Source organism: Cupressus sempervirens, chromosome 5, assembly GCF_028749045.1.
Source record: "Cupressus sempervirens isolate cs-2001-9-10 chromosome 5, ASM2874904v1, whole genome shotgun sequence".
Classification (NCBI taxonomy): domain Eukaryota; kingdom Viridiplantae; phylum Streptophyta; class Pinopsida; order Cupressales; family Cupressaceae; genus Cupressus; species Cupressus sempervirens.
In genome coordinates, this window is record NC_143122.1 from 980074599 (window position 1) to 980090901 (window position 16303).

At 35.4% G+C, this 16303-nt stretch overlaps 1 protein-coding gene across 3 annotated transcripts in view; it reads left to right on the forward strand.

The window, feature by feature from the left end:
* Positions 1-2201: 2201 nt before the first annotated feature.
* LOC149559215 (dynamin-related protein 3A-like) overlaps positions 2202-16303 on the forward strand; it is a 67415-nt gene continuing 53313 nt past the window's right edge. For 2 of the 3 annotated variants that reach the window (XM_089833138.1, XM_089833137.1), the window contains exons 1-2: positions 2235-2459; positions 2989-3495. In XM_089833138.1, the coding sequence (XP_089689264.1) occupies positions 3097-3495 (399 nt within the window). In that variant the 5' untranslated portion in view covers positions 2235-2459; positions 2989-3096. Of the gene's footprint in view, positions 2460-2988; positions 3496-16303 lie in introns of all 3 variants that reach the window. The other variant, XM_089833139.1, reaches the window with a different exon arrangement.

The following is a 16303-nucleotide window of genomic DNA, read 5'->3' on the forward strand; positions in this document are numbered from 1 at the left end:
CATGTTATTGTATTGTTGTTGTATAATACAGTAACATTACTGGGTAGTTATTTGTAGTAATCTGTTGGTTATGTAAAAACTTTTGAATATTGGAGAAATAAATTAATCTTTTCTGAGTTTACTCGTATGCAAATGTGCTGGTTAGAAATCAGTTTAAATTCTGAAATTTATATTGGATTCTAGTTTATTGTTCGGTTTTAAGTCTGCACTTTTAATATTACGATTTTTTTGGGGAAATATTCGGAAGATGTCATTATAGTTTGCATCCCCTTTTACATGCTTTTCTTAGTCTAATCTATATGTTGGTATGTGATTAGTTTGTGAGCACTAGTTTTCATAGCACACAAGCACTAGGGGAAAAAAACTAGGAAGAAAACCCCTTGGTATAACCTAGGACGTTAGTCCTATTAATAGAGATTACAATCACCCCTTATATCACGGGGACTTCAAAAGACATTCCTTCTTATTTCAAGTGATAACAATTTAATATGCACCCTTTCTTGGGGTAATTTAGAAGGAAATTCTTCTTTATATAGGCCTTGTTTTTTAAATTACACTTGCCCCACTTAAACCAGGGGTCTTAAGAGGGCATACACTCTTTTACAATTTCCTTCAATTATTTTGTCTTAATTCTATACTTAGTTTTTCTTCCTTGTTTTCCCATTGCTTACTTCAATTTATTCTCTTAATTTGTACTCACTTGTACTTATAAACAAAGCTTCATATTCTTGAACCAGATTAGTATAATAGATTCATCCAAGTCCCCTTCACACCTAAAGAGATAAAGCAATTTTGACAATGAATAAACAACATCTAAGGATCATGTTTGATCCATGATCTATAGATAAATCTAATTGTAAAGCATTTTAAGGACAACATTGACTTTTATCTGTGTTGTACTGATAAGGAAATAATTGTAAAATTTAGATTTAGTTTTATTAATTTGTAATGATTATAAAGAGCTGGAATTCCTTTGAAGCCATGCAACTAAAATACTACATATTATCCGATTTCAAAGAATTGAGTGATTGAGGGATGAAGAACTACTTTCCTAATAAGGAAATGGAGAAACACATTGGAACAAAGAGGAGCATATATAATGAAAATACATACACAAAAATACACTCTTTTGCCCTAATGAGAGTGATATTCTTTCGTCCATTACAAACCATAATTTTCAACATGACGAGTGCTTTGTAGCCATTGAGTCCTAATTTCATGATAATTGAAGAAGCCCCTACTCAATGTGAAACTTAAGAACTTCAAATTATTGTTCCTTGTTGTATTGTTGAGAAGCAAAGGAGATGAGAATAAAAGGGATAAATTTGTTGAAAGCATGGGTTGAAGCACCATAGAGAACCCTAGGATTTGGCAAAAGTTATTCAGAATTGGTCGCGATAGAGGATCTCTTTGACAAGAAGAATGACATTCATTGTCTTGACAATTTTAGAGACCTAAGGCTTTTGAAAGTACACGAACCATATTATTATTCAAGAGCTTTGTACAAATACTAGAGCGAGAGCCTTCCAAGTGCTTTGTCATCTTTACCCTTACATAAGATTTTCACATCTCAAAATAAATTAGGGCATTTTAGAGCATTTCACCTCAAATTATGCAAAAGAGATGTACATTATTGACTCCGATGTAGAAGAAGACATGTACATGCTACCATTAATGGAAGTCATAGGGGAGGAAAATTCAAAAAACTACCCAAAAAGTAGACCCTTCCTAAACAAGGGCCTCTAAATTTAGCAAGCCCAACAACCACAATTATATCTCTTGAACTATATTTTATTTTTAGAGCAAAACCTTTGAGTTGACAAAATTAGGCATGTTGACATGATATGGAGAATCTTCTATAGGCAAATAAATGGCCAATAATTCATGATACTAGTATAGTTGTTTTCTTTGGAAAAAACTTTAGAATATAGAGAGACTTATTATTTGAAAACTAACTTCTAATAATTATTTTGAAAAAAATTTAACCAAAATATTAGAAAATAATTCACATTTTATATTTCACTTCCATATATCTTGAACATACATATTCGAAACATACATATTCGAACCAACACTCACGAATCAAATGAATAACAATAACAATAACAATAATAATAATAATATCTATTAGATAAATATTTTACAAAAAGTGACATAAAGCAAAGTGCTCTTAAATACTGTCTTACGTATGCAATTTCATCAGTACAAAAACAAGAGACACCGTCGGTGTCCTAGCTCGGCACCTCCTTACATTTCAAAATAGCACGCAATAAATTAGCAAAACCAGCAATTAAAAAAAAATCTTTGCCGCACACACTTTATTCGCTTTTTTGATTTCTGATTTAAACGGGATGATTTCATCGGAACATTTGAAAGAGCAAAAATAAGCTCATTTTCTTGGAAAGATTCCATAGCAGAAAGATAATTTTCAAACAACGCGGCAGTCTAATTTTATCCAGGTTCTTCGTTGCTAGATTTAACCATTTTTTTGTGTTTAAAATAAAGCAATCAACGTTCATATTTCTAAGGTTTGTTTGTCGCCTGTACAGTATTTAACCTTCGGTTTAGATTTCACTTGATCGGAATTTGTTTGGTGTGAATGCAATGTTTGAAACGTTTTTGCAAATTGATTTGGCAGGTTGGATAAATAATTTAGTAGCATTTAGGGTTTTCAGTCTGCTTTGTTTTGCTATTGCATCACGGGAGAGATTACGCCACTTTTTGCAGTTAGTTGCGTTCAATTTTCTATTTGTAGTGGATTTAGTCTTGTATTTGGTAGTTCTGATTAAAGATCAGTGGGTAATAAATTAGTTATTGTTCAAATGGTTTTGGCTGATAAAATTATCTAGGGTTCAATTTGTCTGACTGTACACTATTATGTAGGGTTCAATTTCTACCGTCACATCAAATTATATAGTGTACAATTCAGTTTTAGATTGTATAGCGATTTGAGGTTTAATACGTTTTCAGTGGAATTTGCTATCTCAGACTCTGTGCAGTTTCACTCATTTTTGTTGCACTATCTTCGAGAGAGAGAGAGGTGCATTGTTTTGGTGGGATTGGTTTTATTCTTGGGAGCGCAGAAGAATATCTAGGATGGCCGATGAAATACTATCACCCGAGGACATGCCTTCTTCTCCTATAAATTCAAATGCCAGTTCAAACAGCGTTAATTCATTAGGGCAATCTGTTATCCCAGTTGTAAACAAACTGCAAGATATATTTGCCCAATTGGGCAGCTCTTCAACAATCGACTTGCCTCAGGTTGCTGTTGTCGGAAGTCAGAGTAGTGGGAAATCTAGTGTTTTGGAAGCTCTTGTCGGGAGGGATTTTCTTCCCAGAGGTTCGGACATTTGCACGAGAAGACCTTTAGTTCTGCAGCTTGTTCAAACTCCACGGAGGACTGATGGATCTGAAATTTCTGAATGGGGTGAATTCTTGCACCTCCCAGGCAAGCGCTTCACTGATTTCTCAGCAATCCGTAAGGAGATCCAGGTAATGTGTATTTTCCATGCTGTAATATGAGTCGATGGAGATTTCTGGAGTATTGCTTTGGATTCTGGCTAAAGCCATAAGTTGCAAAATTTTGGAATGATATATTTGAAAACAGTCGGCATGCTCGCAATGAAACCATGTATATCTGGTTTTAGCTTTTTAATTAATCAGTTTGACTTTTGTCTCTTTAAACAGTTAAATTGGTAGACATTTGCATTTTGGGATGGAATTCCCCCTTCAAGCTTCCTTCTCTAAACAGTTATATCAATAAACAATTTTTTTTTTGTGTGCTGTAAATATTATTTTCAGAGTGGATATACTTTTTAAGTTGGCCTCTGGTTATGACTTTTTTTGGAAGAGTTGGATTTGATATTTTATTGTAATAGCTGGAGTATTTGAAGATGTCTCGTTATTTGAATAGATTTTGTAGAATGAAATATCAATTGAGGAACAAATGTTTTAAAATGGGGAGTACTTAAGCTGTTTCTTAATTACTAAACAGTAAAATACAAGCATTGAGATTCAGTGTTCTTCTTCCAGAATATAAACTTTAACATTATTAGATAGATATCAAGTATACAACACCATGCTGTTGCATGTAGATGACATACACTATTGTCGGCAAATAAATGTGTTGATTAAGATTCGGAGTTGAGATTTGCAAAAGCTTTGCTAAGTTTACCTACGATTAAAAATCATCTCAGGAAATATCGTCAAGGCATTGCTTGGGGTTGATGGGGACATGGCTGCAGTGGAGAAATCATCTACATAGAAATGATTAAAATAAGCTAATATAAAAATGAAACAGGGTGCTTTTGACAGCCTTAATTTTTTTTTCCATATCATTCATTAACAGTTATTTTGTAATATTACCTAGTGCATAATGAAGATAGCATAGCAGCACTGTTTGCGTCTGGTATCTAAAAATAGACTAATTATGGGCACTGGCATCAGATGTCTGTCAATGGTTATGCTTGTCTGCTATGACTGACACCTTATTTCGACACTTCAATAAACCATCTGAATGAAAAATTCTTTAGTAATTGCTATTCAATCTGACAGATCATGGTTTTTGTGTTATGAGTCCAACTATCACTTGTTACAGATGCTCTAACTGTAGTGGAGAAAGCCAAGTTTTCAGATAGGAAGTATCAATCTCACTTTTGGAACATAATAACAAAATTCTAGCACATTCTGAAAGTTCAAACTAGAAATAAAAACTGCAATTCGAAATTCTGAGTAGCTGCAAAAAAAAGTATTTTTTCTGTTCAAGAAAATCGAATCACAGAGCAAACTTCTATCTACTCTTTAGAATCTCAAGTGGAAATTAAAAAACACTGCAGGAAAAACCAATCAGTTCCCCATTTAATCTTTTGTTTCCTGAACATAAGAGATACTTTTATGATAAGTTATGACACCAATTTGTGGCTAAGAAAGTTACAAACCTGGTATGATTGTTCCCCTTGGCCAAAACATATTCAGACCTGTGCCCAAGAAGTACCTCTACAAAATACACGTGCTTTAATGAGTAACTTGATATATTATTATTATCTATCCCTTAATTAGTTTCTCGTTCTGTGCATGGGATATAATAAATTTTACACATAAATCAGCTATGTTGCAGAACTGTGCAAGCAACCAACAGAATGTTCTCACTATGATAGGAAAGTGGGCATAGTTGACTGGAATTGAATATTTTTCTAATTCACAGATAGGATAAAAAATTCAAAAATTAGAATGCCCATATCAGTACTCAACTAACTCAATTACGTTATATTCTGGCATCATAATATTATGATAATCTGTCATAGGAAAGGACTGTTTGTAGAACTAATGGTTTAATGTAATTTCCTCATTTTACACCTTCCTCTTCTGTTAGTGTTGGCCAGCTTTTAGGGTTTCCCAGATCTTTCCAGTTTTGCAGGTAGCCTTCCTATATTCTTGGTGAGCTCAGTTCCTATTAAAATAACCTTCATGTTTCTTTTTAATGCTCACTATTATATCTTATTATATCTCTGTAAATATTAGAATGTTTCTAATATTTAGGTGTAGTCTAGAATAGAATGTTTCTATTCTATTCGACTCCCCTCTTTGTATATATAGATCAGTTTGATCTCTGATTAATTCATTCAAGTATTCCGCCATTTACATTTGTAACATGGTATCAGAGCTAGGGTTTAAACCCTCTGTGCAAATCGATTGAAAAATTGTGTCTTCAGCTACTGGCGTTCTTGGAAACCCGTGGCTTAGTCTGTAAGTCACAAATTTGAAGGTCGTTTTTTCAAATCTGGAGGTCGTTTTTTCAAATCTGTTCACATCCAGAACTCAAAAAGTGGGATTTTTTGGTTGTTTTTTTCAAAAACGGGTCTGTCTATCGCTGTTGGATATTCTGCTTGCGTTTCAGCTGCTGGGTTTTGTTTTGTTTTTTTTTTGTTTCCCCTGCAAACATCTTTTTTCTGCCTTTTTTGACCTTTTTGGCCACCGACTGTTATTCTGCTCAAAACCTTAGTTTTTGACTTCGGAAAAATTTTCTGAGCACATATTCTTGGTGGGTTTTTTGAAATCTCAAATGGGTCTTCATCAGATTTTTGTGGGTGCCTCGTTTTTTGTGCCTCGATTTTCGAGCCAGCGGATCCGGATTTCGACAACATTTTATTTTTGGGTTTTTCGAGCTCTTTTCTGGGTACTCCAATTTTTCTGGGTCTTTCATTTTCTCACCTCGAAGTTTGTGCCATTTGAAATATTCACATATTATAAGCATCTGTATCAGCAGCATCAATAGTTGGACTCAATTAAATAGCACGCCAATGCTGCCCAACACTCAGAGCAGAAAGAATCTATCTACCATGCCTTTATGGCCAGCATACCTGCAAATCATGTGAAATCTTCTGCTTGGTACATCGATTCTGGTGCCTCCCGACATTTCACTCATAGGCGTGATTGGTTTGTTGAATTCACTCCCTATTCTGACTCAGTAATCTTTGGAGGCGGTGAAGAATACAATATTGTCGGCAAGGGCAATGTTCAGATTCAGTCTGGAGGAAGAAAACTCATGTTTCTCAATGTATGTTATGTTCCTGGCATGAAACATAATCTTCTGTCTGTTAGTCAGATTATGAAGCACTCTCCTCAGTTGGATGTCGTTTTCAGTGGAAATAAGTGTTCGATTATTGATCGTGCTTCCCGCACTACTCTTGCTTTCGGTCTTGAGGATCATGGTATTTATAGGCTTGTAGATTCAGGCGATTCCCTTGAGCATGCCTTCATCGCCGAATCATCCGCTCTCAGCAGTCTCTGGCATCAGCGATACGGTCATTTGAACATTTAATATCTAGCACAACTTGCTCGAGATAATTTAGTCCATGGCCTACCTAATATTCAGACCCAGAACCATCGCGTTTGCGGAGCTTGCCAAGCAGGGAAGCAACATAGGACACCATTTAAGAATGGTGAATCATGGCGGGCATACAGAGTACTCCAGCTAGTCCATGCTGATGTATGTGGTCCTATGAATACTCCTTCTATTACTGGGAACAGGTATTTTTTACTCTTTGTGGATGATTTCAGTCGCAAAATGTGGGTATATTTTCTTAAGCAAAAATCAGATGCCTTTCTTGTATTTTAGCAGTTTAAAGCTCTAGTAGAAAAAGAGTCTGGTTCCTCCATCCGTACTCTTAGGACCGATAATGGGGGGGAATTCTGTTCTTTTGCTTTCTCTGCCTTCTGTACTACTCATGGCATTAGACGTCAGTTCACCACACCTCACACCCCTCAACAAAATGGTGTTGTAGAGCGTCGAAACCGTACCATCACAGAAATGGCTAGGACTATGCTAGAACATAGAAATGTTCCCAGAAAATATTGGGCAGAAGCAGTATTCACAGCTGTCTACCTTCTTAACTGGTCACCCACCTTTGCAGTTAATCATAAGACTCTTGAGGAAGCCTGGTCTGGTCGCAAACCTAGGATCAAACATATGAAAGTTTTTGGCTCTCTGGCATATGTATGGATTCCTGATGCCAAACGCACTAAGTTGGATTCCAAAAGCCAGAAACTTATGTTTACAGGATACAGTCACACACATAAGGCCTACAGACTGATTGATGTAAATACTGATCGTTTAATCTTCAGTCGTGATGTTGTGTTTGATGAGGAATTTGGACCATTTCCGCTCTCTGACTCCCCACCACATTCCGAGATTCAGTCTTCAGCAATCTCTGACTTGGGTTCTTCTATTTTATATGAGTCATTTGATGCTACTGATACACCACCTCAGTCACTTCCAGATAATACAACTCCTGCTCCTGCTTCTCATCCAGCTATTCCGTCAGCATCTGATATTGGCTCCTCGACTCTTCGGCCAAAATGGTGGGCTCAAACGATTAGTGATCTTCGTCCTAATGAACTCATTGAAGGTAGAACCTCCAGAAATAAGAGCCTTCAGCACAACACAGTTAATATAGCTCTTATGGCCAACATCCACAGTATCCCTGAGCCCCAGATATATGCAGAGGCCAAAGGAATTCCAGAATGGGAACAAGCAATGGATTTCGAGCTTCAGAGTCTTCAAAAGAACCACACTTGGGTTCTTTCAGATCTCCCTCCTGGGAAGAAACCCATTAGCTGTAAATGGGTCTATAAGGTCAAGTACCATGCAGATGGTACCTTGGACAAATACAAAGCTAGACTTGTTGCTCGAGGATTCACCCAGTGCGAAGGCATTGATTATGAGGAGACATTTGCACCGACAGCCAAGATGAGCACTATTCACATTCTTCTTGCAATTGCAGCTCAGTATGGTTGGAAAGTTCATCAGATGGATGTGAAGAGCGCCTTTCTCAATGGTGAATTACAGGAAGAAGTCTACATGACGCAGCCCCCAGGTTTTAAGGTTGCCGGTTCAGAACACAAAGTATGTAGACTCCAGAAGGCCCTCTATGGTCTTAAACAGGCCCCTAGGACTTGGTACATAAAGATTGATCATTACTTGGTTGCTCAAGGATTTCAGCGTAGTCCGTCAGATAGTAATCTATATATTAAACACTCTGGTAATGATATTCTTTTTCTTGTTGTCTATGTGGATGATTTGATCATTACTGGAAATTCAGAACATTTGATTTCAGAAATCAAATAGGATCTATGCAGAACTTTTGATATGACAGATCTCGGATTGCTTCATTATTGTTTAGGTATTGAGGTTTGGCAGACTGACAATAGTATTTTTTTGTCTCAGTCCAAGTATGCCAGAAGTTTGCTTGATAGGTTTCGAATGCAGGATTGCAAATTTGCCTCCACTCCAATGGAGATTGGTCTGAAATTGTCCGCACAATCTGTTTCTCCTCCTGTAGATGAAACACTCTTCAGGCAGCTAGTAGGTAGTCTTATCTACCTTACTACTACTAGACCTGATCTCAGTTTTGCAGTCAGCTACATCTCACGGTTCATGACAAACCCCAAGACTGATCATTGGATTGCAGCGAAACGTGTGTTACGCTATGTACATGGTACTTTAGATTATGGTCTTCTTTACAGAAGGAGTACTACTCCTCAGCTTAGTGGATTCACTGATTCCGATTGGGCCGGCTCAGTTGATGATAGGAAATCTACTTCTGGCTATGTGTTTAGTATCGGATCTGCAGCAGTTACTTGGACCAGTAAGAAGCAACAAGCACATGCACTCTCCTCTACAGAAGCAGAATATAGAGGAGCTGTCAAGGCAGCTTGTGAAGCAGTTTGGCTCCGGCAGATGCTTGCAGATATGCATATTCCTCAAGCAGGTTCGACTTCTTTGTTTTCAGACAATCAGGGCATACTCAAACTTGCCAAGAACCCAGTGTTTCATGAACGAACCAAGCACATAGAGCTTCATTGCCATTACATCCGACAATTAGTAGAAGATGGATCTATTCAGTTACGCTATGTTCCTACCTCAGAGCAATCGGCAGATATTTTCACTAAACCCCTTGGTCCTGACAAGTTTGTTAAATTCAGGGGATCTATTGGTGTAGTAAATAGATTGAGCATTAAGGGGGGGTATTAAAATAACCTTCATGTTTCTTTTTAATGCTCACTATTATATCTTATTATATCTCTGTAAATATTAGAATGTTTCTAATATTTAGGTGTAGTCTAGAATAGAATGTTTCTATTCTATTCGACTCCTCTTTGTATATATAGATCAGTTTGATCTCTGATTAATTCATTCAAGTATTCTGCCATTTACATTTGTAACAGTTCCCAGTTTGCTTGCACGACACCTTAGTGTTCCTGGTTTGCCTAAACCTCCTCTGAACCAAGCCTTGGTTCGAAACAGTACCTGTTTTGGGTCCAGTTCGCCAGTGGTTCTGTCAGGGATGTTCCAAAATGGGCCCCTCAGTTTGAACTTGTGTCTCTGATGTTCGAACCCAGGCAAATTTGGCTTGCCCAGATTGAACTAAGGGGCCCTGCAGACGGCCAAAAAGTGCATTTGTTTTTGCAATTTTCATAATGTTTTCACATCTTTAACTGTAAAAAGTGTAAGTGCAAGGCTTATATTGGCTTCTAACTCTCATTAGTGGTGTGCAAGTAAGTTATTCTGTTTTGAGCAATAGCAAATAGATGGTTAAGCAAGAGTTGAACTTAGCTCTGTTATTGCTGTTGCTGATCCCATTGGCCTTGGCTCAGTTGTTGAGTTAACAAATGCCAAAGAACTAGGAGGAGAAGAAGAAGGAGATGATGGGAATGATGAAGAATGAGAATATTAATAAATTTTTAATCCATTAGTTGAACTTGAAATAATGATAGTTGAACTTGCTGTTATGAATCATGATTTAATTTTAATATTTTGAGTCTTTGATGTTGAACTTGAAATATATGATGGTATGATCACGATTCATGATGCTATGATTACAAGTTTAAAGTTTACGTTGTTTAAATGATATGATTTTCCGATACTATTTGACATTCTAATTTTAACTTGTGCTTTTAGGCTTCATAAATACGTCTATATATATATTTTCATAATTTTTACATGTTTTGTACGAATGGACCCAAACCCCTTTCCAAAATTTTGTCGTATTGGCAAACCAATTCTTTGAACTCAAACTGGTAACTAAGCATGACACCAATCTTTTTGGATTATTTTTTGTTTGTTCTCTTTGCTTGACAGGGAACATTGCTATTTATGCCAAGTGCTTGCATGGCGTGAATCTTTTTTTGGTTTTTAAGATTTGTTCTCTTTGGTTCTTAGAGAAGAATGCTTTTTTTAATGAGTGCCTGCATGACTCTAATCTATCTAGTTTTTTGGGTTTGTTCTCTTCGGTCCCTAGAGAACACTGCTATTTATTGCAATTGGGTGCACAGTACTAATCTTTTTGTGTTTTTTTGGGTTTGTTCTCTTTGGTCATTGGAGAACACAGCTATTTATATAACTTTCTAGTTCGGGTTTGAGAACCCAGTTTGTCTGTAAGACAAAATTTCGAAATGGGTTTTGGGTTTGTTTGTGTTAGTAAAAAACAATCTAAATTATACACACACATGTGTATATATATATGCACACACACACAAGCAAAGAACCAAAAATTGGAATCGGATCGGAATCGGCAAGGCTTGCTCGAATCGTGAATCGCCTATGAATCGCCTGAATTGCCGCTATGAATCGGCAAAGTGAAAAAAACCCTTGAAATTTAAAGATTTTAACGATTTAAAACTTGTTTCATACACCCTTTACTAGGTAACTAAAAAACACTATAACATCATCAAATAGAAGTTAACATACATAAACAAGAAACCTAATTGATAAATCCATCACATACGTAAAATGTGAATTGTAGCTTAAGTAAATAAAAATCATAGGATCATAAAGTCATGACATAGATATATAGATTATAGAATTATAAATGTTGTCAATATTTATAAATTTTCATAACATTGTGAAAGATTATATAAATATCTCTAAGTTAATATTAATCTCTTACTTGAAAATATATTCGATTTTAAATTTTTTAATAAAGATCAAATGTCTTTTACCTTTTAAAACATATATGAAAGTATAAATGAGGAACAAGAATGTTTTTCATCATTTTTAATCTCCTAAAGAAATAAATATATAAAATGATAAAGAATAAAATAATATATACATTAAAACATTACTCACCATTTTTGGTTACCATTTCCGGCATCCTCCAATCTTACCCTTGCGATATCCTGTATTCGCAAGCTCTCAATATTAGACTTCCTGATCTTGCGATTTTAGTTAAAAATTAGGGGTTTCTGAGAAAAATGAAGCTCTCGTGGATGAATATGCGTTGATCCTACCATAAGAAAAAATAGGATTGATTTATGTTGAAAGGAAATTGCATGTTGATATTCTTCATGAATCGACATAGCTTCTTTAGCTAAATCTGGTGCCTTTATAATATTACATAAATATGACGGGAAATTATTCTTGTCATTTTAACTCAATTCTCTCATGAATTCAAACATGATATAGGACGAGATTCACTCGTGCATCCGTACTAAGTATTCGATGCAAATTCGTTGATGAGATTGTCCAGATTTGGGAAATATATGTCAAGTAATGAAATCTCTGTATTGAAATATTTGCCGATTTCAAGTGATTTTGGGAGATTTTTAGTGAATCGCCATGCATCGCGATTTTGGTGATTTCTGACCCAAAAATCGACAAGCCGATTCATTGACTCACCATGAATCTCTCGGCCTTACTAGGATTGCTGAATCGCCCGAATCGCCTGAAATGCGGCGATTCACGTTACTTTGCATACAAGCATGAATCAAGAAGAGAATGTAACATAGTATCATATAAACAACAAAAGCACCATAAATTTGTAATCATGAATCTACATCCAATATTAATTATAATAATTTTAACATCAGTCTTGGTTTAAAAGATTATAACAATAGGAAAGCACCAAGAAGAAAACCTCCAGTTGTAGCTCATGAACTAAAACTAAACAAAATTTGATGTCCATAATGGCAAATCCCATCACAAAACACTCGTTTGAAGTCCATCAGGAAACCCATCCTAGATCTACCATCTTAATGTATGAGTCCCAATCAATTGATACAATACCCAGTGTAATGCATTGAGCCACTCCTTTATTAGGCACACAATACTAACAAATCAAACTACCCTCTGATCCATCTGAACTTCTTGCCAATGATGCCATGAGGAAGGAGAAAAGCTCCATCAGATTTGTCGAAAGAAGAGGAAGTTCCACAATGAAACAATGTCTCTTCGAAGGTTTCAATTATGGGAGACTCATCCAATATATAGAAGCCTGATCTTTGCTTACACATCAATGTACAACATCCAAGACATCTCGAGAACAATTGTTAGCTGTTAATATCAAAGAGATCTGCCATATAATAGTTCCTTACTACTGGTGTAAATAATAGATCATACAAGTTTGATAATTATTCTTTACAGCCAAACCCAAATACCCAATTGCTCAATTTGTATAGATTCAGGGAGTGCAGAGATCAATAGGAAATATCCAATCAGATCATATGTAATACCAATGTAATTATAATAAAACTCTTAACGCATCTCATTGCATAGTTTGTTATAATATAACTAAAGAATCCCATCACTGGGGTCATATTAACCTTCCCATTATTGAAATACTGAGCGGAAATTGAACCAATGTTCAAACAGATCTGACAATCAAGGATGAGAGACAACCTTGGGATAGTTTGCCCCAGCTTCACCCATACTTGACGTGCAGATCGAAGAAAAGGAAGACATTCCTTCTCAATATTTTAATAAGAGCATATTAATATGCTTAACATGTTGAGGAGTCTCTTTGTTGCTTATTTGGGGTCTTCATTAAGCTGATTAATATGACCAGCTCTTAGATGAAAATTCAATATGTTCATTTATACAAGGAGTGAAACCTAGATATACTGCTAGATCTGCTGACTACCTGCCACATTTATGATTAAAATTAGAATTCTATCATTTCCTTTGTGATTAGTGAAATTCAGCCATATTTGTGATTTGTGAATATTCCCCTCATTTTGAAAAACATTCACAGAATATGAAGCTATATTTAGTAGACAACTTATGGTCTACATACCTCTTTTCGGTAGACTAGTTCTACCTATTATATTTCCTTGACTTCATATAATCTGTCAAGAGCTAAATTGCTAACCCATCTTGATTTAGTGGTTAGAACATAAGTGATATTCATAGTTTTTAATCAATTAAATGACTATTCTTCCTGTTTGGTGTCAATCTGTAAGATTGGTTTCATGAATATGTTACACAGATTCACCAGCTTTAGCACCTATTCGATTCCTTTTTAGTGATTAGCAGTTTGTTACTTTATCATAGTTGGTATTACTATTTACCTTCCATTTATCCTTAACTAAATGCATTCATGCTTGGAATATTTGTTTTTCTGGACATCATTTCTACTGCTACCAAATTTATCACATAAGCTATGTAATCTGTGATGAAAGTATACAAAACAGAGTTTTATAATGTTCAATGAAGCTTGAAAATCTAGATCTTACTGAACCTCTTCATATTTATCTTAGTAATATTCTCAGCCATTGATTCCCATGAATGATATGTTTGCCATTCAGCCTTATTACCAATAGAAGCTGGTATATCAGCGAAAAGTTGATGTATCTGTAACACTTTGAACCATCCAACCATAAAATAAATCTGATTATAATCATTGCGGATAACTGTGTAATAAGGATGCATCTTAGGATCCGCTGACTGCCTATAAGATAGTCTATATTATTTTGTGTAGAGTCTGAGGTTCTTATTGCAGAACTTCTTCCAAGAGTTTTGGTGTATGCACTGGGGACACAAAATTGGGTCATACAAACCCTACCTTGTAACGCCCTGCCAGGGAATCCAAAATAAATTAACCAAAAGTTTCACTAAGTTTATCAAATAATTTTTTATTTATTTTAAAGATAGTAACTTAAACAACAACAGATATAATAGCGGAAGCAATAACTCACATACATACAACCATCATAAACAAATTACATCTCTTAAGGGTCCCATGACGTTGAATCACATTTAAGTTTAATTAACACTAAATCCGATACATAATAAATCCACATCAAAGAATAACTACAAGTACAATTCCAATTAAATAATATACAATTACATAGGATGCCACTTGGCATAATCAGAATGTGTAATAATCCACTGTACAAGTCACGGGGTATGAAAAGTTCAAAGAATATACATCATGAATATAATACATCATCTCATAAGATTGCTGAAATCAAATACAATATAACAAGGTATAACCATCCAACAAAAATACAAGATCAGAAAGAAAGGATCAATTGTACAGGTACATCCAACAATGACATCCAACGGTCGGATGTCAATGGTATAAGAAAAATGCACTAGCATTTGACCTCATGGAACCTAAATGGTCCACTCCCACTATGCTGAGGAGATAAACTCAAGTCCCATACAGATATCAATCTCAAAGGTCATAACCAACATCTAGGTCAAGGAAACCCCTGAAAGCAAACTATCTCTATCTCAAAGGGTACCAAGACACAAGTATCATCTAATCTCAGAGGCAACAAAGACACGTAGGAAATCTATTATGTAAGTGGGCAAGTGTCATTGCATGAGCCAACTCTAAGGTTACCTTGGCAGCCTCTCTGGACTCATCCCCCCTAGTATCTCTATGCAACACCAATATCCTTTCGTACAAACAAGGAATACTAACGAAGCAAGGTCACAACCAAGCATCCTCTCTACTCCCATCCTAGCCTGTACTAGCACTTGAGGCATGGGCGAGGAAAAACACACTCTTATTAATTCATTTTAAAACCCATTTAATGAAATGTTATCACTTATTAAAACAACCTACAATGGGTTACCCAGACAACCACTTAGGGCTCTGGCTTCCATTGCAAGCCACTTCCCAACGTACGCATAGATTACCTACCCTAGGCTCATAAAAGTACAACTCATAGAATCACACTTTTCACCTTAGCCCTTTACAAGCGATTGGAAAGCACCTATAGATAAAACACAGTAATCACCTTAGTCCTTTACAAGCAATTGGAAAGCACTTAAAGATCAAATCTCAATATCACCTCAGTCCTATACAAGCAACTGGAAAACACCAAAAGATAAAACACAATAATCACCTCAGTCTTATACAAGCAATTGGAAAGCATCCAAGGTAACTAATCGAAGACTCAAAGGTTACACTGGAAAAGTCACACCATTCATTGCAGTTCCACACAAGAAAACTGGAAAGCACCACAAACATCCAAACAAACTCATCATAGAAAATACGTGATACATCACCATGGTTAGGTATAAAAGATCGTATACATAATATTTTCATAGAGCAAACCCCCAAGCCTTTGGTAAACATCCCGATTTGGTCAAAGTACTAAGTCAAAACCCGAACCCCAAATCATACAATTCAAAATACATCATGTCAAAAGTAATTCATAATTCGTTTGTTTCGAAAACATACATATCCGGTTTACGAATAGGGTTTCAGTTTTCCATTTTCCCTAGTGTTGATTTGCTAATGTTTTCGAGTTTACAAGAATAATAGATTCAAAAAATCTTATTAAAAGTCCATTAAATATGACATTGAACTGTCAACCAAAACCCGAGTTTACCAAGTTTTTCCCAATTCACAATTTATTGTACATATACATTATAATAATACATTAATTAAAAACTTTAATTAATTTTTTTTAAGATTAAATCAATAATCATTAAATCATTAATGATAATAATTATTTATATATTAATAAAATAATTTATATTAAATTATTAATAACAATTATTAATCTATTA